The sequence below is a fragment of the Panonychus citri genome, unplaced genomic scaffold (assembly GCF_014898815.1).
Source record: "Panonychus citri isolate SS breed McGregor unplaced genomic scaffold, ASM1489881v1 Contig00002, whole genome shotgun sequence".
In the NCBI taxonomy this organism is placed as follows: domain Eukaryota; kingdom Metazoa; phylum Arthropoda; class Arachnida; order Trombidiformes; family Tetranychidae; genus Panonychus; species Panonychus citri.
Window position 1 is genome coordinate 63,647 of NW_026515407.1, and position 19,971 is coordinate 83,617.

A 19,971-nucleotide genomic window follows, 5' to 3' on the forward strand; every position below is an offset into this window, starting at 1 on the left:
AATACAAGTTAATCTCCATCTTTGGTCGTGTCTCTGGGAATCTTTATCAATCTTAATTGCTATTGTTGAGATACACAGTTTGTGTTAAATTGTTTTGTATTTTTAAGTCAAAACGATTCAACTTGGAAAAATCTAACTGGAACAATTTACAATGTTTACTTTCACTATATTATAATTTAAACTATTGATGTTTATTAAGCGAAGGTTAAAGTTTTAATTAATTTGGGTTAATATAATTAAGTTGATCAAATAGCTAATTGGCATCAATTAGTAAATTAACAATCTACTATCCTAGTAATCAACTAAGAGTTAAACTGTAACAATGATTAAATTGTTAAAAGAATGATTGAGACAATGAAATTAAAGGGATTGTAAACAAATGATTAATTTAGATAATTAGTGAAATGATTAACAAAACAATAAGCATCTTCAACACTCACAATCAAATAAACAAATTATTTTGGTTTCCTCTCAGCATAACAATCTACTCAGTTTATTCAGGTAACTTTATCAAGGCCAAAATAAATGAAAACCATAGCAAAGGTAAAATGATTTGAGTAAAACAGAGCACTAAAGTTAAACTTGTACCTTAATATATTAATAAGTAATAGTTTTCAACAATTTCAATTTAAAGAAAAACAATGAGTTTAAATTTTCGTTTGAATCTCAGTTCTTTCCTGTCCATCATCATTTTCATGGGACTTATGTCATCATTATCCTTTCAGTACCCTGATGATGGTAATCATAATGATGACCGTTATGTTGGCTTTGGTCCCAGCAGGGCTTTTCCTGTTGGTTCTCATAATATTGGTACTGGTGGTCCCACCTACGCTGGCCCTTTTAATGGCGATTTAGGTGGTTTTGATGCAAGCCCTGGTCCCGCTGGTGTTGATAATAGTGTTGGTCAAGTGGGTTATGTTACTAATCGTGTTGTTGAAGCTAGTCCTCGTGTTGCTGTTGATAACGCGATTTCAGGACTTTCGTCACCTGAAGCTTCTTCTAGGACTTCATCAGCAATAAGCAGCCTCATATCAAATGGTCAGATTAGTATAAATACTCTTCCCGTTACTATAAGTAACCTAACTAGCTTGATAACCTCATCTAGTCCTTGAAAAAGTTCCAGTAAAGATTGGGTCCTGGTCTTATTGGAGGCAATCAGTGAGTTGGAGCATATATTAACTAGCGCAAGCATAACTCCAACAACCAAATATCTGTCTATGAATCTGGAAATACTATTGGTTAGTAATCAACTAGTTCCTTTCGGTATAATCGTCTATATGCCTTCATTATTTAAAAAATTGCAGCAAATTATTAATTAATAAGAATAACTAATAATTAGTTTTCAATGTGATGGAATTATAACTCTTAGAGCTCTATCAGCCTTTTTTCAAGATTTTCTGTTTCGATTGGAAAATCAAAGATCAATTGAATCGAATCATTTTTTTCAATAGACCTAAACTGATCTGGAAAACTTGATTGATCAATTTATGAAAATTAAAAGATTTGTTTATTTAACGAGATTTTCAGTGATTAAAATACAGGAAAAGAAAGAGCACCACCATAACCACCAGCTCCTTTCTTTTTCTCTTTCTTTTCCAGTTTACAAATAACCCGAACTTGAATATGCTCTTGCCAAGTCGGGGCCAAAGTTTTATTCGTACCTGGTCAGTCTTCCCAACAAACGGTGGTCAATGATTTCGCCAACATAGCGAGTAAATTGAATAGGAAAACTAATCCAACTCTTGAGAAATTGGTTCAAATTGATGGTGACAATTTAACTTCATTAGAATTTGACAAATTCTCTTTAAATCAATTGTTATCATCGAGTGATGGATCAACTACAACTTCATTGAGAGTCAATAGTGATGATCCAGCGATCATCATGTTCACTTCAGTTATACAAGTTAATCTCCATCTTTGGTCGTGTCTCTGGGAATCTTTATCAATCTTAATTGCTATTGTTGAGATACACAGTTTGTGTTAAATTGTTTTGTATTTTTAAGTCAAAACGATTCAACTTGGAAAAATCTAACTGGAACAATTTACAATGTTTACTCTCAAAATCAAATGAACAAATTATTTTGATTATTGATTCCCTTTCAGCATAACAATCTACTCAGTTTGTTCAGGTAACTTTATCAAGGCCAAAATAAATGAAAACCACATCAAAGGTAAAATCATTTGAATAAAACAAAACATTTTACTAGTAGTTAAATTTGTACCTTGATATAAGTGATAGTTTTTAACAGTTTGAATTTAAAGAAAAACAATGAATTTCAATTTTTTTCTATTCATTATCATTTTCATGGGACTCATGTCATCATTATCCTTTCAGTACCCTGATGATGGTAATCATACTGATGGCCGTTATGTTGACTTCGGTCCCAGCAGGGCTGTTCCTTTTCCTGTTGGCTCTCATAATATTGGTACTGGTGGTCCTGCCTACGTTGCCGCTTCTAATGATGCTTTACGTAGTTTCGGTGCTGTTCCCGCTGGTGTTGGTGATTATAACCAAGGTGGTTATGTTACTAATCGTGTTGTTCAAGCTAGTCCTCGTGTTGCTGTTAATAAAACGATTTCACGACTTTCGTCTCCTGAAGCTTCTTCTAGGACTTCGACAGCAATAAGCAGCCTCATATCAAATGGTCAGATTGATAAACTTCCCGATATTATAAGTAACCTTGCTAACGCAATAGCTTTATCTAGTCCTGGAGAAAGTTCCAGAGAAGCTTTGACTCAGGTCTTAATGGAGGTATTCAGTGCGTTGATGCAAATATCAGATAGCTCAAATAATCCAATCATTTTACCAAATTACCAATGATTGATACCTTTACCTGAAGCTAGAGCTGCAAATGTCACTTCAACATAATCTTCTACATGTATATGCCTTCATTATTTAAACAATTGCAGCAAATTATTAAATAAGAATTGATATTGTGTCTTCATTTATATTTTTTTCCTATTTCAATCTTGCTCATTGTGATTTCATATCTTTTTCTCTCGTGATCTAATTCTCTTATTAATCTAATTAACATTTTTATTTGGTCAATTTAACGCTCCTTCTTTTTCATTAATTAATATTAATAACTTTCGACCCTAACCACCTATGACATTGGTTCTACCTTTTGCTGGTGTAAATTTCTGAGCTCTTTCAGTTGATATTTGCTCTGTGTCTCTACGTAGCCTGGTTTTTGTTCAATCTTCATGCGAAAAATCATGAATCGTAATAATTGTTTGTGATAATGAAATATCGGGTGACCGAAAATGAGTGAGCATCTCAAGAATGGTAGGTCCTAGAATAAAATTTCAAACGCCATTGAAAGCGCCATCGATCAAATATAAATCGTGAATTTTTTCAGAATTTTCGAAGTTCAAGTGCAACTGTGGTTCTTATTTAAAGGCCAAAATCGCGATTTTCTCTATGAGAAATTTATAATGGGAAAGTTAAAGAGCAATTTTCGTTGATTTCGGCCATGTTAGATCTCAATAACCTTACTTCAGATAATGATGAGCTTAGATATATGAGATAATAGGTCAAAAAGAATAACTTTTGACCGAAAATTTTGAGTCCAAAGTCAACCGTTCGCTTTGTCAGGCCACTCGATTTCTCGAGAACCGTGCGTCCTAGAAAAAAAAGCCGAACATTTTTGGACTCAGCGTCAAATTTACTTTCTTAAAATGTATAGAAACGTGGGTCCAGAACTTAAGGTTCGTGAGATGCTCACTCATTTTCGGTCACCCGATACAATTATTATTGTTACTAGAAGATTCTAATGTAACGTCAACCTCAGTACATTCACTTAGTCTAGGAATCGTCTTCTTTTGAATCTAATTCTTTTCAGAGTCGAGATAAATTTATGAAATTTTGTATTTTTATTTTCGGTAACATGGCCCATACAAATGCCAAATATAAAATTCTCAGCGCTAAGAAGCTAAGCTTTCGAAGTTGATTTTATTGAAAATAATATTCAATTAGTTTAGGAATTTGGCCTGATTCGAGGTAATTCTTCAATAAATTGATCTGATCTTTTTTCTTATTATGCAATTAGTTCATCGGTTAAAAATTCAGATCGATTGTTCGAATAACTAACGAAATAATTAAAAAATGCAATTAACATTGATTTGTATGGAAATTTAACTTTCGAGTTCGAACTTTTGTCCATAAAAAAGCCATTTATCGACATTTTTCTCTGAAATTTTTTTCTAAGGTCAAATAATAATCTAGAAATAGGTTACTATTAATTAATGAAAATCAAAAGATTTGTTTATTTAACGAGATTTTCAGTGATTAAAATACAGGAAAAGGAAGAGCACCACCATAACCACCAGCTCCTTTCTTTTTCTCTTTCTATATTTTTCCTCCTCCAGCGGGTTATCCTTTTGTTGTCGCAATCAACGGCGACACAACTGAGTGGAAAAATCGAAACAGCAATTGAAGTGAAAATGGACGACAGAGTAAATACAAAGGGGGAAAGTCCATAAAATCGTCCAAGTGCACTGGACCTTAATTCAAGATCATTGTCGTTTTTGTGTTCGAAATTTTTTACTTTCGAATATTTTTCTCTCTTTTTTTTCTTCGTGAACAAATTTTGTCACTCAATAACTCGTAAATCCATACTTCACTCCCTCTTTTACTCTTTCTTTTTCTCTTTCTCTTTCTAATTTTGCTTTCGAAATCAACGGCGGCTTAACTGGTCTACCTAAGGTCACACCTTTTTCACCTGAACACCAACGACGGGAAATGATTGAGTCTAAAAACTTCAATTTTAGTATAAATAGTTAATCTTGGATTACGATTAAGTATCAGTTCAATCGTTGACAATTCAGAGTTAACAATCAACTAAACTTTTATTAGAAAGTTTTTAGTAACTTTTTTCTTTGTGTTTTCCAAATCTAAATCATTAATTGGATTAAATTGTTCACCATTTTTCATTAATTGTGCAACGTTAATAGCGACAAATCTTTAGCCCAAAATGAATATGCGATTGGTGAGAAATCAATTTTCATTACAATTTAAAAGTTTTTGTTAATTTCCCATTGGATTTAATGTTTTTTTCTTTTATTTATTTTCTCTCCGTTAATTTGATTGTTGGTTTTTCTCAATCAATGATTGTTAATTGTTACAATAGGTTTTCCTTTTAGCCATTTTCTCAATGGTTCTCATAAGCTTTGGTAATTGTCAATCAGAAGCTGATCCTAATGAATTAGAAGATGCTGAAGATAATTTTGAGGATGAGGAAGCTGAAGAAGGTGTCGAGACTCGAGCCAAGAGAGAGATTGGCTCAGATTTAGAAGAAGCTGAAACAGGTTATGGCGGTAAAGGAGGTGCTGGTGTTGTCGCTCACAAGGGAGGTAAAAAAGGAGCCGCTGCTGCAGGTTTCAAAGCTGGAAAAGCTGGTAAGTGATACTCATCAAAATCCCATGGACTTTGGTAAAGTTCACCCATAGTTGAATATCAACTGATATGAAAATATTTCAATTCTTCAGGCAAAGCTGGATTCAAAGCCGGAGCTGCTGGTAAAAAGGGTGCTGCCGCTTTCGGTGCTGCTGGAGCCGCTGGAGGTAAGTAAATGTTACAACTTAATTGGTGACAATCATTAATGCTGAATCTCATGGTGGTGAAATTATTTCTCGAATAATTCAGGCAAGAAAGGAGCCGCTGTTAAGAAAGGATTCGCCGCTGGTGCATTCGGTAAGAAATTCGGAAAGAAAGGAGGATTCGTGAAAGCCGGAGGTGCTGGATACAACAAGAAAATCGGAGTAATCAAGAAGTTCGGAGTTAGCCAAGGATTCAAATTCGGAAAGGCCGCTGGTTTCGGTGCTGCTGGTGGAGCCATGGGTGGTAAGGCTGCTAAGGGTGGTTTCGCTGGTGCCGCTGGTGCTGCAGGATTCAAGAAGGGCGCTAAGGGAGGCAAGAAAGGATTCGCTGCTGGTGCTGGATTCAAAGCCGGAGGAAAGGCAGGAGCCGCTGGTTCAGCTGGATTCAAGAAGGCCGCTGGTGCTGCAGGAGCCGCTGGTGTCAAGAAAGGTGTCGCCGGAGGCAAAGGTTTCTTGGGTTAATCTAATTGACGCGATTGGTGAGCAATCAATTTTCATTACAATTTAAATGTTTTTCTTAATTTTCATTGGATTTTTTAATGTTGATCTTTTATTTTCTTTTCGTTAATTTGATTGCCTATTGTTAAAATAGCATTTTCCTTTTAGCTATTTTCTCAATGGTTCTCATAAGCTTTGGTAATTGTCAATCAGAAGCTGATCCTAATGAATTAGAAGATGCTGAAGATAATTTTGAGGATGAGGAAGCTGAAGAAGGTGTCGAGACTCGAGCCAAGAGAGAGATTGGCTCAGATTTAGAAGAAGCTGAAACAGGTTATGGCGGTAAAGGAGGTGCTGGTGTTGTCGCTCACAAGGGAGGTAAAAAGGAGCCGCTGCAGGTTTCAAAGCTGGAAAGGCTGGTAAGTGATACTCATCAAAATCCCATGGACTTTGGTAAAGTTCACCCATAGTTGAATATCAACTGATATGAAAATATTTCAATTCTTCAGGCAAAGCTGGATTCAAAGCCGGAGCTGCTGGTAAAAAGGGTGCTGCCGCTTTCGGTGCTGCTGGAGCCGCTGGAGGTAAGTAAATGCTACAACTTAATTGGTGACAATCATTAATGCTGAATCTCATGGTGGTGAAATTATTTCTCTCTCGAATAATTCAGGCAAGAAAGGAGCCGCTGTTAAGAAAGGATTTGCCGCTGGTGCATTCGGTAAGAAATTCGGAAAGAAAGGAGGATTCGTGAAAGCCGGAGGTGCTGGATACAACAAGAAAATCGGAGTAATCAAGAAGTTCGGAGTTAGCCAAGGATTCAAATTCGGAAAGGCCGCTGGTTTCGGTGCTGCTGGTGGAGCCATGGGTGGTAAGGCTGCTAAGGGTGGTTTCGCTGGTGCCGCTGGTGCTGCAGGATTCAAGAAGGGCGCTAAGGGAGGCAAGAAAGGATTCGCTGCTGGTGCTGGATTCAAAGCCGGAGGAAAGGCAGGAGCCGCTGGTTCAGCTGGATTCAAGAAGGCCGCTGGTGCTGCAGGAGCCGCTGGTGTCAAGAAAGGTGTCGCCGGAGGCAAAGGTTTCTTGGGTTAATCTAATTGACGCGATTGGTGAGCAATCAATTTTCATTACAATTTAAATGTTTTTCTTAATTTTCATTGGATTTTTTTAATGTTGATCTTTTATTTTCTTTTCGTTAATTTGATTGCCTATTGGTACAATAGCATTTTCCTTTTAGCCATTTCCTCAATGGTTCTCATAAGCTTTGGTAATTGTCAATCAGAAGCTGATCCTATTAACCACCAAAATTAGGAAGAGGACCAGTTGCATAAACAGAACCACCATTTCGTCCAATATATCTTACAAGACGATAACCGCCTGGGGCATTACCAGGGTACTGACAGGATAAAGATGATACAAGTCCCATGAAAATGATGATGGACAGGAAAAAATTGAAATTCACACGAAAATTGAAACTCATTGTCTTTCTTTAAATTTAAACTGTTGAAAACTCTCACTTATATCAAGGTACAAATACAACTAAAGTGCTTTGTTTTATTCAAATGATTTCCCTTTCTATTGATTTTCCCACAATATTTGTTATTTTAACCTCGATAATGTTATCTGAATAAACTGAATAAATTGTTACGTCAATATCCATGAAATTATCACATGTTTTACTAACTTTATTTTAAATTTTACGAAAACCAATTTCACCAAAAGTGGAATCAGAAGCTTGGTAATTCATTGTGCCAATCAATGTATCAAAAAAAAAATTAAAACTCTATTAATTAATATTAAAAAAAGTTAACGAGCTCACAAAAAATTAACTTTTAAAATTTAAAAGACCAAAAGTTACTTTTCCCGCCGAGAGATGTCGCCACTATAGCGAATGATTCAAATGTAAATACAAATGAAAATGTAAAAACAAAAATGTAATTAGAAATTAATCTCTGTGTTTCTTTAAATTGTTTCTTAGTTAATCTTTTGATTTTGTTAAATTTTGATTCCATTTAATCTCTGGGTGATACCTGGTTATCTGTTACCATGGTTGAAGCAATATCTTCAAGTGTTTATGATCTATGGGAAGGTGAAGATTCTCAACTGTGTCCATTGTCAAAAGATCAAATTTCCATTCTAATTAAATTGGAAAAATTGACAGCAAATCAATTAGACAATGGAAATGATGGTGATGATGATGATTCAAATTGTAATGGTGTTAAAAAAGAATCAGCTGTTGGTGGATCTTTAAAGGATAGAAAAGGTTCACCAGATACTAATGGTAAAGATTTGGAATCTGAAGGCACCGGTCATTTGAATGTTCTTACTGATGCTCTTGGACATTTTAATAGCTTAAGGGATATTGAGAGATGGTTTGATTCAGTTGAGAGTCAATTGGAAAATGAAGATGAAATTAAATACAAATGTTTACAGGATAATCTAGGAGCCTGTCAAGCGCTTTCCGGTCAAATTGATTGTCTCCTGGATAATTTGTATTATTTGAAGAAAATGTTTGAATCAAAGGCGAGCAAAATAACATCGGTCCATTCGATGTGTGAAAATATTTTACAACAAGAGAAAAGTTTATCCTTGACCATTAAAGGAATCGATGAGAAACTTGATTATTTCAAAGAATTGGAGACGATGAAGAAACGATTGGGTTCATCTTCAGTTTTGATTCTAAATGAATCTCTAATGCCAACATTGAATCGTCTTGATGAGTGTATCAATTTTCTTACCTGCAAACCAAATTACTTGGAAAGTGAACATTATATTGGACAATATAAAATCTTACAAGCAAATGCCCTGGAAACGATTAAAAAATATGCTATCAATTCAATTCAATCAGCTACCAAATCGGTGATGCCAGAATCGGGTGAAATTTTGGCTGATAATGATTCCGTTTTCACACTTTTCTATGGAAGATTTCAAGCATCCTGTCATCGGATTAAATCATTGGTTACCATGATTGAGGAAAGAGTTGAAACTAATCCAATTTACCAGCAATATCTTGATGAATGTCACCAAGTTTACTTCAAAGCAAGAGAATCGCTAATTGTTCCCGTTTTAACGGCAGCAATTGACGATACAGTTACAACTTGTGGTCGGAGTTATTGTACCTTAAGTCGTAATACCTGTCGTATGCTTGTACATATTTGTAAAGATGAGCATCAATTGTTTTATCAATTTTTTACTTCACCTTCACAATTTTTAATCGATTTTCTTGAAAGTTTATGTCACCATGTTTACGATGTTCTTAGACCCATAGTGATCCATATAAATCATTTGGAAACACTTTCGGAACTTTGTTGTATCCTGAGAAGCGAAGGAAGCGAAGAGTTTACATCAATTCTCGGAAATGAAACGCTCTCATTTGGCCGAGCTCTTAATTCACTTTTACAAGATGTCCAAGAACGTTTAGTCTATCGAACTGCTATTTATATACAAACGAATCTTGTCGAATATGTTCCAGCTCCTGGTGACCTTGCCTATCCAGAGAAATTGGAAATGATGGAAAGTATCGCCGAGTGTTTATCAACCAATCCTCCTGGAACTTTGGTTAGAAGTGATTCTTTATCATCAATAACATCAACCACTCTTTCGGACATTTCACTGGCCACTTATAATGATTCATCTTTCGGTAGATACTTCAAGATCACCAGCCGATATTCATGGGATGTGGTATCCAACCGTTAGACGGACAATAATGTGCCTTGCAAAATTGTACCGATCGTTGGACAAATCGGCTTTCCAACGATTAGCTCAAGAGGTTGTAGCCGGTTGTTTGGAATCATTAAAACGAGCCGGTTCAGAGATTAGTAAAAACAAGAGTCTCTCCGATGGATGTTTATTTCTAATTAAACATTTACTAATTGTTCGAGAACAGATAACACCATTTAGGATTGAATGTATAGTTCGAGAAGTGGAAATTGATTTTAGTCGAGTTAAAACAGCGGCACTTAATTTATTCAATAATGGGAGAAATATTTTCAGCCTTAAAAGTAATAACGGCTTGTTACAATTTCTATTTGAAGTTCCTGGTGCACCTCAAGTTGTCGACCACATTCTGGACCCTCAAAGGATAGTGGACACTGAGATCAAAAGTACTTGTGAAAAGTTTATCAATCAAAGTGCTAACAGTTTATTGAGCACAATTAAACCTCACCTTGAATTACTCCGCCGATGTATTAAAGTTCCAGCCGCTTCTGCGAGTTTACCATCAGTCGAAGAGTTAAATAAACTTCTAGTGGAACTGAATCTTCATTTGGAAACAACAAATTCATCGATTCGTAAATCGATGTCCCTCTATTTAGCTAATCCAGATACGGAAAATATTCTATTCAATCCAATTAAGGTAATAATCTAATGATGACTTTCCAAATTAATTCTCAATGATATTGACCTTCTCTCTCCCTCTTTATCTAGAACAAAGTTCTTAAACAATTAGACGAATTTGGAAAGGCAATCAACACCGTTTATAATAAAGACAATCAGAATTCAATTAAATTATCACCGATGGAAACCTTTGAAAAGCTATTAACTGCTCCTAATTTAAATGATTCAAGTGGATCAACTACATCATAGAATCAATTTTCATCACTAATCCTTTACCTCAATCCGTTATAATCATTTTTTACCCATGGGATTATCCAGTTGCAAACTAAGTAACCAAAAAGTTTTTATTTTAAATTAATAAAAAAAATGGACAATCATAATTTATATTGATATTAAATCTGAAAATGTTTATTTTGTAAAATATTTCATAAAATCCAAACAATTGTTTATTCTGGTCAAGTTTTTCTCACAAAATCGGCGACAACTTTGTTTTATTCACAAAATTTAAGCGAATGATATTCCTCATCTTCTTTTTTTTTCTTGCTGTTTTCATCGACCGGAATCCATCCTTTTTCTTGATGGAATTGTAGGCCATTAGCAGCGCCTGCGACACGTGATAGAGAGTCAAATTCCTTGGTTCTAAGTAGATATGGATCGTAAAGATAGGGTACGAAAAAGTGATCGTCTCCAATTTCACCTTTAACTAAACTTCGATATAGCTTCTTGTTAAAAACATCGACATCATATCGGTCGCCAAAGTCCCTCTTTCCAATGAATTCAATGTACCTGTTACGTTTTCTGCAACATTCGTTGACGACGTAGTCAACCTTCCAGCTGAGCCTTACCGCATTTCGGAGATCCAACACGTCGAGTTCTGGCAAAAGCTCGAAAATCTCTGCGACATTCTCGTCAACGATTTCAAAATTATTTCGAATTGCCAATCGTTTCAAGCAAGGAAACTTGATCAACGTTTTTCGAATCGTGTCCCACGGTTGAATACATTCAGTCTAATTTCAAAAGATGAAATCAATAACAATTAATTGAATCAAAAATGATTGAGAAAATAAAAGGATACTAACCCAGTAGTCGATAGTCAAATCTTTCAGGTTGTAGTTTTTGATGTTCTCATTAACAACGAAACCCCTAACACTTGCAGGAAAACGGATCTTAGCTTCAACAAGGTTAGGACACAAGTCCAGAAAGTCCAACGCAACCGATTTTTCAAGATAACGTGCAACCGCTGGACTGATCGGCTGGATTTCAGTAAACACCAGAACTTTCAGATTGGTCAGTTCGGCCTTGCCTTTACAATCAGAAACCCAACCTAGTGTCGAAATCAAAGTGGACATGATGAATGGTCTTTTAGAAAATTCGAAATGAAAAAAGGAAACAAAATTTTACCTGAAGTAGCTTTGAAATAAAGTCTTTCCAGATTACGAAAAGATGAAGTATTGTCCAAGAATAGACTTAATTTTCCGAACGATATTGATAATTGTTTCAATTGCCTTCCTACTTGTGGTTCACAGATATAAGGAACCAAATCAATACCCTGATAAATCGTAAGGTTTCGAGTGTAAACGCAAAAGCTTTCAGTCGGGTGGTCTTTATTCATGGTATCGACAAACCCTCGTAATTGAGGTCCTATTTTAGCCACTTGCTGATTCAAACTTCGTCCATAAACATAAGAATAGGTCGGTATATTAAACAGGTCAACAAACTTTACGTTTGAAAATATAAAGAAAAATTACCATTGGTCAGTATCAATTGAATGGTCAACATGTAAATTCAAACTTTACCTTTACGTTTGGTAGATACTCTGAGTCTAGATTGAGGAACATCCGTCTTAAGCAAGATCTTTTGAGGCACTGGTTGACCTCAAGTCTCAAAGTATTCAGAGGAAATTCCGATTTATTTAGTTCATCAGCGCCAATAACGTACTCGAATTTTTTCATTCGCCTTTTAACTGCACTTCCCCATCGTTTACAAACTGATATAAGTTGGAACACAAGAGTTGAAATAATAATAATAATTGTTAAGTTGCATTTTAATCCAAATGGAAATTAATTCTTACCGTTTCTACAACTGTCCAAATTTGGATAGTCGTTTAAGTAAGTTAAAATGAGATCGAGAATGTCATTCTCTAGATCATCGAAGGTGATCGGTTTACTTATTGAAGTCATTTTTAAAAATTGTAAATTCGATTAGTGTAACAATTAACAATAATTAGAAACAATTAGTCACGTTTAATTAAAGTTTAAAACTTAAAATTAACTTTATGATGTTCGCGAGTAAAATGAAGACGATTCAATGATGTCCAGCACTTTTATAACTAAAGTTATAGTAAATACCAGAGATACGATGACCAAGGTCCAAGCTCGTTGACCCATTAAATGTATCAGAAAATGTTATTAAAACGCTATTAGATTGTATCTAAATAAAATATAAAGTACTTTTTAAATGCTCGAAAGTTTATTTACTTTTCAAGTTGCTCGATAAATAAGTTGATACTAAATTTGAAGTAAAAGTAATTTAATGATAACAAAGACACGAGGGAAAAAATTGAGATTCAAATTGTCTTTGAACAACAATTAATATAAGAATTTATTAAAATTGGTTAAGTTTGATTAGATTTCTAAGATTATCAATCAATTAGAAGCCAATATTTGGATAGAAGAGGGAAAAATATTTTGAGAAAACGTTGTCGCTATTACGACCTTTGGGTCGACGCTTAACTGAAGGTAAAACTTTTCGACAAAATTTGGACTCGGGATCGTATTTCTTTGGTTGACAAACATATTGAGGTACACCTATGGAAGAGAGAGAGAGAGAGAGTTTAATTATAATTCAAAAGATAATCAATGAATTTATTAATTGTAATTTACCTCCGGTGAAAGCATTGAAATAGTCGAGAAAAGCTTGAGAAGCATTTTCACCTGGTTGACACTGTTCTTTGACCATACTGGACATTAAGATGAAAAGAAACAAAGAAAGAGTTATGAGTTTAGTTTGGTGCGAATTTCCATTTAACTTAGTCAGAACTTACTCTTTAGAACATTCGATCCAAGTTCGATAACCACAACAGGCTAATCCAACTCGATTTGAGTAATCAACTTGCTCTTCCATTGACTCTAATGTGGACTGAAATTTAGCGACACATTTGCGTTTAAAGGGTTGAGCCAATTGGACATCATTTATGCACCTTGCATGTTCCAGGTAATCTAATTAAGAATCAGGTAGTTTATTATAACATGTCCATTAGTTTTAATCATAATTAGGACCTGGAAAAGTCTATTCAATTGTTGACTCAAGTTCTATATAAATATTTACACACAATTTCCTGGAAATTTTGAAACCTTGAAAATGACAATTTAATGTTTACCGTTTCCTTGAATTTCATTTGAATCCTTGGTCAAGTAGTGGACACAAACTGGACACAATGTAACGGGCAAACATTTTCCTAACGCTCATTTTGTTTGTCAATTGTTTACAATCAATTGATTTGCTTATATCCGATTAAGTGTCAACTAATTGTCAACAGTTTTTTATGTTCAACAATTTAAAATATACCAAAAGTTGGGATTAATTAAATTATTCCTCTCTCTCTCTCTCTCTCTCTCTCTCTCTCTCTCTCTCTCTCTCTCTCTCTCTTCGTGATTAACTAATTGTCCTCGGTTAATTTTTCATGGTAAATTGTGATTAAACAAAGGTCAAAAGCTGATTTAGTTAATCATGGTTGGTTAATCATTTTGGCAACAAATCACCAACAGTAATTAAAAATCATGTTAATGAAAAAGTTTGTAACTAATATCAATTTAAAATCTAATATAAACATTATGTTGACTATTAATTATCACTATCATTTGGCAACAATTAAAATTTCCGAGTTAAATCAATTTATTGATTGGGTAATAATAGTAAAACGAAAATATAATTTGTTAATTTATGTATCAATTATTATGAGAAAGTTAATTATAATTCATTTGCCCTTCTAATTATTATACCAATTTAAATCAATTGAACAGGAAATTTTTGTAATTAAAGCAATTTATAATCAAAACAATTAACTCAATTAACGCAACAATAGAGGAAATGAAAAATTTACAATTAACTCAACTATTAATAAATTACAAAGACTAAGACAGTTTATATTCAACTAATCAATCAACTGTTAATTACTTGGATGATTAATTAATTCATAAAGTTTGATCGGTCAAGTGATTTTCAAGGTTTTTGCAAAACTTTTCAATGAAATTGTCCCATTCAATTAGATTAGTAACTAGTTAATCCTAAGGATTTGATCAACAAATCATCGCGATGATTAAGTTAATTGTAATTAAGGTCACTCACTGTTCTTTGTGTCTCCATTACGACAAAATGGTTTGACATTATTAACATAAACCTCATTGACCAGAACAAACATTTCCTGTGACAAAGCGGTTCCACATTGGGTGAAAAAGGTTTGAACACAATCAGTTACATTTTTAATTGTTCTAATTAAAGGAGAAAGAGGAAAAAGAGAAAAATTAACAATTAGTAAACTAGATCATCCATATATTTAAATTGTTTGTTTAAATTACTTGATTACAACAGGTAATCTTAATCATTTGGTAAATCAAGTGAAAACAGCGTCAAAATAATTTTGATATTGAAGGAAATTTAAAATGACAATTTGACCTGAAAACAACAATTTGTTGATTATTAACTGTTTGATTTTACAGATTGATTTTAATTAAAACAAGAAGATGATTAATTAATAATCTTAACTGTAAATTATTTATATAAAGATCAAGGTTAAAGTGAATAATTTAAAATGAAAGTGTTTCCAATTTGATTTGCAAAATGATATGATTAAGATTGACCATTTTAGCCGATTGGGGTAAAAGTTGAAATGATTACGAGCTTAATTGTTGACCATTCTATTAGATTAACAATCAGATAATTAACTTACCTGCAAAGTAATGCATGTTCCCTACGATTAAGGGCAAGTCCGGTTGTATTGGGCCGATGGCTAAAGTAAAACAAAGGTTTGATACAATCGTCCATCCCTTGCCAATGGCACTCAGGTAATTTTCGTGCTCGTCGTTGACCATCACAAGGATTAACGGTTATCAATATAAATCCAATGGTCAAGAAAATAAAAACTAATCCAAATGGACAAATACACAGGAAACAATTGATTATCAATTGGAAAAAGAAATGGATAAATATTAGTTATCAATGTTTAACGAGCTTAACAGTTAAAGGGCTTACATTTTAATGTATTTGAAACCATGATTAGCTAAATAGTCGTAACAATTAAGGTGAGAAATTGATACAATCGGCTTAATCAAATTATACTAATTCGATGTTGATTGTTGATGTTACAATTTGAGGAGAAACAAAAATAAAAAAGTTAACCTGAACTGGTCAATGTTTATACTTGAAATGAGTTTCTATTTAATATCATTCCAATTCTGATGATGATCATCATGATCTTGTAAGAAGATTAATTAACTTAATTATCGTTTTTGAGTGAGAAAAGAGAAAGTGATTTAGTGAAAACAAGTTTCCAACAGTTAAGAATCAATGATTGAACTGAATGTATATTAATATTTTTTTTCCCTGAAACAGAAAATGAACTCTTCATTGGAGAAGATGATGAAGAAGAAAAAATTTCCATGATATATTTCATCAAGAACTCAGGGAAAATCCATGACGTTGATTACATGGAATCTTAGTAATCAAATTTAATTCTGTTATCAACTAATTATTATTATTATTTCAAGAATACTAATCAACGTTTAGATATTGATAAGTTTCTTCCTTGCAATCAAACCTAACAATCAATTTCAAAGGCTCGTCTTTAAATTAGATTTTTTTCTTCTTCAATCAACTAATGGTAATGATTAATTAATTGTAAACTCGTTTTCATGTTGTTGTTGTTGTTAATTGTAATTGAATAATTTTATTGTCGTTTACAAGTCAAGTTATCATTTAATCACAATTCATAAAACTAAATGCCTTCCGGTCAATTTTCACTACGTTTCAGTTAAATAAGTTGAGACATTTTGTCAACAATTAAACGGTAACAATTTAAATCATTTCTATTTGGGTGTTGTTATAAATATGAAAATCAGCTGATTTTGATGCACAACAATTAGTTAATTGTATTCGATTCCGTTTAGGACAATGTTCTTCCCTTTGTTCCCAATCCAAGTTCTTGTTTAATTGTTTGAATTATTAACTATTGATGATTTGATTGTTTGGGAATTGATTGATTAGTATTGAAACTTGATTTCGGTACATTTGTATTTTAATATTTCGATGAAATCAAACTAATTAACTGATCACTTTAGGGCAATCAAAGGGTAAAAAACGATTGGGAATTTGATTTTGTCAGGCCAATGGTCTTGCAATCAACAATTAAATCTTGATTTGTTACTAATCACTGGCAAGTTGATTGCTAATATGCCAATGATTAAATTCAATTTTGAAAGTTTATTCATTGATTACAATCGATGGTTTCAACGATAATTAAAAAGACATCACGTCTTTAATCACGTAAGAATCAACTAATGGTCAGTTGTTTATCGTTTTAATTGCCTTGGGTCTAATTGTGTCCTTCATTTGTTTATATTTGTCTTTTAATTGTGAATGAAAAAAAACTTACTAAGTTTATACAAAAAAAGTAAACATCAAAAAACTGATCGGGATTATAATCAAAATCAAAAGTTTAATTGCTATCAAAACAATTGAACGTAAATAAAAAGTATCAAGTGTTTGTAACAATTAAATGAAAACCCATTTTTTAATACAAAGTAATCAGCTTTAAAAGCCACTCCATTGATAGCATTCAATTAAATCACTCAACGATCAAGATGATGGTTAAAGAGCCGTAAATTAAATTACAATGTGAATTTTTTGTCAAACCAGTGATCGAGCAGCAATTAACAGAGTCATCGATTAGATTAATGATCGAAGGTCAGTTCGAGATTGAGTTCGGTTTATCCCGATGGTCATAGATACAGAAAAAGTGTCAGTAGAAAAAAAATCGAAGCAACAATTGAAGTAAAAATGGACGACAGAGTAAATACAAAGGGGGAAAGTCCGTAAAATCGTCCAAGTGCACTGGACCTTAATTCAAGATCATTGTCGTTTTTGTGTTCGAAATTTTTTACTTTCGAATATTTTTCTCTCTTTTTTTTTCTTCGTGAACGAATTTTGTCACTCGAAAACTCGTAAATCCATACTTCCTCCTCCTTAACTCCCTCTTTTACTCTTTCTTTTTCTCTTTCTAATTTTTTTCCTTCTCCAGCGGGTTATCCTTTTGTGTCGAAACCAACGGCGGCTTAACTGGTCTACCTAAGGTCACACCTTTTTCACCTGAACACCAACGACGGGAAATGATTGAGTCTAAAAACTTCAATTTTAGTATAAATAGTTAATCTTGGATTACGATTAAGTATCAGTTCAATCGTTGACAATTCAGAGTTAACAATCAACTAAACTTTTATTAGAAAGTTTTTAGTAACTTTTTTCTTTGTGTTTTCCAAATCTAAATCATTAATTGGATTAAATTGTTCACCATTTTTCATTAATTGTGCAACGTTAATAGCGACAAATCTTTAGCCCAAAATGAATATGCGATTGGTGAGAAATCAATTTTCATTACAATTTAAATGTTTTTGTTAATTTCCCATTGGATTTAATGTTTTTTTCTTTTATTTATTTTCTCTCCGTTAATTTGATTGTTGGTTTTTCTCAATCAATGATTGTTAATTGTTACAATAGGTTTTCCTTTTAGCCATTTTCTCAATGGTTCTCATAAGCTTTGGTAATTGTCAATCAGAAGCTGATCCTAATGAATTAGAAGATGCTGAAGATAATTTTGAGGATGAGGAAGCTGAAGAAGGTGTCGAGACTCGAGCCAAGAGAGAGATCGGCTCAGATTTAGAAGAAGCTGAAACAGGTTATGGCGGTAAAGGAGGTGCTGGTGTTGTCGCTCACAAGGGAGGTAAAAAAGGAGCCGCTGCTGCAGGTTTCAAAGCTGGAAAAGCTGGTAAGTGATACTCATCAAAATCCCATGGACTTTGGTAAAGTTCACCCATAGTTGAATATCAACTGATATGAAAATATTTCAATTCTTCAGGCAAAGCTGGATTCAAAGCCGGAGCTGCTGGTAAAAAGGGTGCTGCCGCTTTCGGTGCTGCTGGAGCCGCTGGAGGTAAGTAAATGTTACAACTTAATTGGTAACAGTCATTAATGCTGAATCTCATGGTGGGGAAATTATTTCTCTCTCGAATAATTCAGGCAAGAAAGGAGCCGCTGTTAAGAAAGGATTTGCCGCTGGTGCATTCGGTAAGAAATTCGGAAAGAAAGGAGGATTCGTGAAAGCTGGAGGTGCTGGATACAACAAGAAAATCGGAGTAATCAAGAAGTTCGGAGTTAGCCAAGGATTCAAATTCGGAAAGGCCGCTGGTTTCGGTGCTGCTGGTGGAGCCATGGGTGGTAAGGCTGCTAAGGGTGGTTTCGCTGGTGCCGCTGGTGCTGCAGGATTCAAGAAGGGCGCTAAGGGAGGCAAGAAAGGATTCGCTGCTGGTGCTGGATTCAAAGCCGGAGGAAAGGCAGGAGCCGCTGGTTCAGCTGGATTCAAGAAGGCCGCTGGTGCTGCAGGAGCCGCTGGTGTCAAGAAAGGTGTCGCCGGAGGCAAAGGTTTCTTGGGTTAATCTAATTAATCCATTATCAAAATCCATCTCCAATAGATGAATTAATTGCTCCAATTGGCTCATAAAATTCATCAAACTGGTGGGAAACAATTAACTTTTTCTACTACGATATAAATTAGATGCAAATACAATTATATAATAGATAACTATCAATACTTACAGCACCAACTGTGATTATAATACTCCATTAACTCTGTACAATATCAACAATCAACAATTAGCATCAATCAATTATCCTTGTAACTTAATTGTATCACAATGGTTAATGATTGATGATGAAAATACTCCCAATCCTTAGTTTACTGTTCACCAATCTTGTAGATGTAAATTGTTCACAATTAACTTCCTCTCCGAATTATTATCCAATCTGTATAAACAAAATATTAATAGTTAACAATTAGCCTTTATTTTTAATTACAATAATTTCACTTCAACTGTAAAAACACATCTCGTAACAATTTAACAATCATATTTGCTTGTGACCTTATAAACTAACCTTTAATTGTCCCATTAACACAAACGCTGAACCCATTGATTAACTAGAAGCCCTTGAAGAAAATATCATTCCTGTTCCTTAATAGTAACTGAATTAATCCACAATTAATCATTTATAACCAAATTAATGGATATTAAATAAAAATTGTTTTCATTTTGTAAGAAAAACTCTTGTTACCTTTTTTTTTGTTTTCCTTTTGGACTTCACTTACAATTAGTTAATCACTTTCATTGTTAACTGTTTGTTAAATTTTACTTTTCCTTTTAACATAACAGCTAATTAATTATCTAAATTGTCAGGAAATAATAATCAGTCCTCTTTGAAATTGTCTAAAACCAACAAGGTTCAATCAACGGTGCACATCGAGAGCGATCACCTTGAGAAAATGACATCCGTTGTTATAGT

At 33.8% G+C, this 19,971-nt stretch overlaps 7 protein-coding genes and 1 long non-coding RNA gene across 8 annotated transcripts; 5 read left to right on the plus strand and 3 right to left on the minus strand.

Annotated features, from left to right (window-relative positions):
* The first annotated feature begins 387 nt into the window (after positions 1 to 387).
* Positions 388 to 1,228, plus strand: LOC128387305 (uncharacterized). Its single transcript, XM_053346481.1, has one exon. It carries the CDS (start codon positions 642 to 644, stop codon positions 1,110 to 1,112), a length of 471 nt encoding a protein of 156 aa, XP_053202456.1. The 5' UTR covers positions 388 to 641; the 3' UTR covers positions 1,113 to 1,228.
* A 394-nt stretch (positions 1,229 to 1,622) lies between these two features.
* Positions 1,623 to 2,945, plus strand: LOC128387827 (uncharacterized). Its single transcript, XM_053347103.1, has 2 exons — positions 1,623 to 2,171; positions 2,336 to 2,945. Exons 1-2 carry the CDS (start codon positions 2,154 to 2,156, stop codon positions 2,819 to 2,821), a joined length of 504 nt encoding a protein of 167 aa, XP_053203078.1. The 5' UTR covers positions 1,623 to 2,153; the 3' UTR covers positions 2,822 to 2,945.
* Positions 2,946 to 4,733: 1,788 nt separating this feature from the next.
* LOC128387357 (uncharacterized PE-PGRS family protein PE_PGRS54-like) lies at positions 4,734 to 7,694 on the plus strand. Its single transcript, XM_053346543.1, is given in 9 exon segments — positions 4,734 to 4,988; positions 5,130 to 5,397; positions 5,488 to 5,562; positions 5,645 to 6,059; positions 6,191 to 6,417; positions 6,420 to 6,455; positions 6,546 to 6,620; positions 6,707 to 7,139; positions 7,254 to 7,694. Coding segments are annotated over 8 exon segments (1,527 nt in total). The 5' UTR covers positions 4,734 to 4,973; the 3' UTR covers positions 7,123 to 7,139; positions 7,254 to 7,694.
* A 244-nt stretch (positions 7,695 to 7,938) lies between these two features.
* Positions 7,939 to 10,749, plus strand: LOC128387750 (conserved oligomeric Golgi complex subunit 3-like). Its single transcript, XM_053347020.1, is given in 3 exon segments — positions 7,939 to 9,677; positions 9,679 to 10,384; positions 10,456 to 10,749. Coding segments are annotated over 3 exon segments (2,466 nt in total). The 5' UTR covers positions 7,939 to 8,076; the 3' UTR covers positions 10,615 to 10,749.
* On the minus strand, positions 10,746 to 12,741 carry LOC128387771 (uncharacterized). The gene is made up of 5 exons (XM_053347038.1): positions 12,437 to 12,741; positions 12,162 to 12,352; positions 11,767 to 12,082; positions 11,445 to 11,689; positions 10,746 to 11,372 (listed from the first exon to the last, which is right to left on the minus strand). The coding sequence occupies exons 1-5, from the start codon at positions 12,543 to 12,545 to the stop codon at positions 10,857 to 10,859; spliced, it is 1,377 nt and encodes a 458-aa protein (XP_053203013.1). The 5' UTR covers positions 12,546 to 12,741; the 3' UTR covers positions 10,746 to 10,856.
* Positions 12,742 to 12,877: 136 nt separating this feature from the next.
* On the minus strand, positions 12,878 to 15,893 carry LOC128387816 (uncharacterized). Its single transcript, XM_053347092.1, has 6 exons — positions 15,616 to 15,893; positions 15,314 to 15,506; positions 14,713 to 14,855; positions 13,409 to 13,583; positions 13,248 to 13,324; positions 12,878 to 13,172 (listed from the first exon to the last, which is right to left on the minus strand). Exons 1-6 carry the CDS (start codon positions 15,635 to 15,637, stop codon positions 13,015 to 13,017), a joined length of 768 nt encoding a protein of 255 aa, XP_053203067.1. The 5' UTR covers positions 15,638 to 15,893; the 3' UTR covers positions 12,878 to 13,014.
* A 1,825-nt stretch (positions 15,894 to 17,718) lies between these two features.
* On the plus strand, positions 17,719 to 19,477 carry LOC128387806 (uncharacterized PE-PGRS family protein PE_PGRS3-like). Its single transcript, XM_053347084.1, has 4 exons — positions 17,719 to 17,994; positions 18,136 to 18,403; positions 18,494 to 18,568; positions 18,655 to 19,477. The coding sequence occupies exons 1-4, from the start codon at positions 17,980 to 17,982 to the stop codon at positions 19,068 to 19,070; spliced, it is 774 nt and encodes a 257-aa protein (XP_053203059.1). The 5' UTR covers positions 17,719 to 17,979; the 3' UTR covers positions 19,071 to 19,477.
* Positions 19,231 to 19,737, minus strand: LOC128387836 (uncharacterized). The gene is made up of 2 exons (XR_008325180.1): positions 19,567 to 19,737; positions 19,231 to 19,437 (listed from the first exon to the last, which is right to left on the minus strand). It is a non-coding gene; the product is annotated as an uncharacterized LOC128387836 (long non-coding RNA).
* Between the last annotated feature and the right edge of the window lie 234 nt (positions 19,738 to 19,971).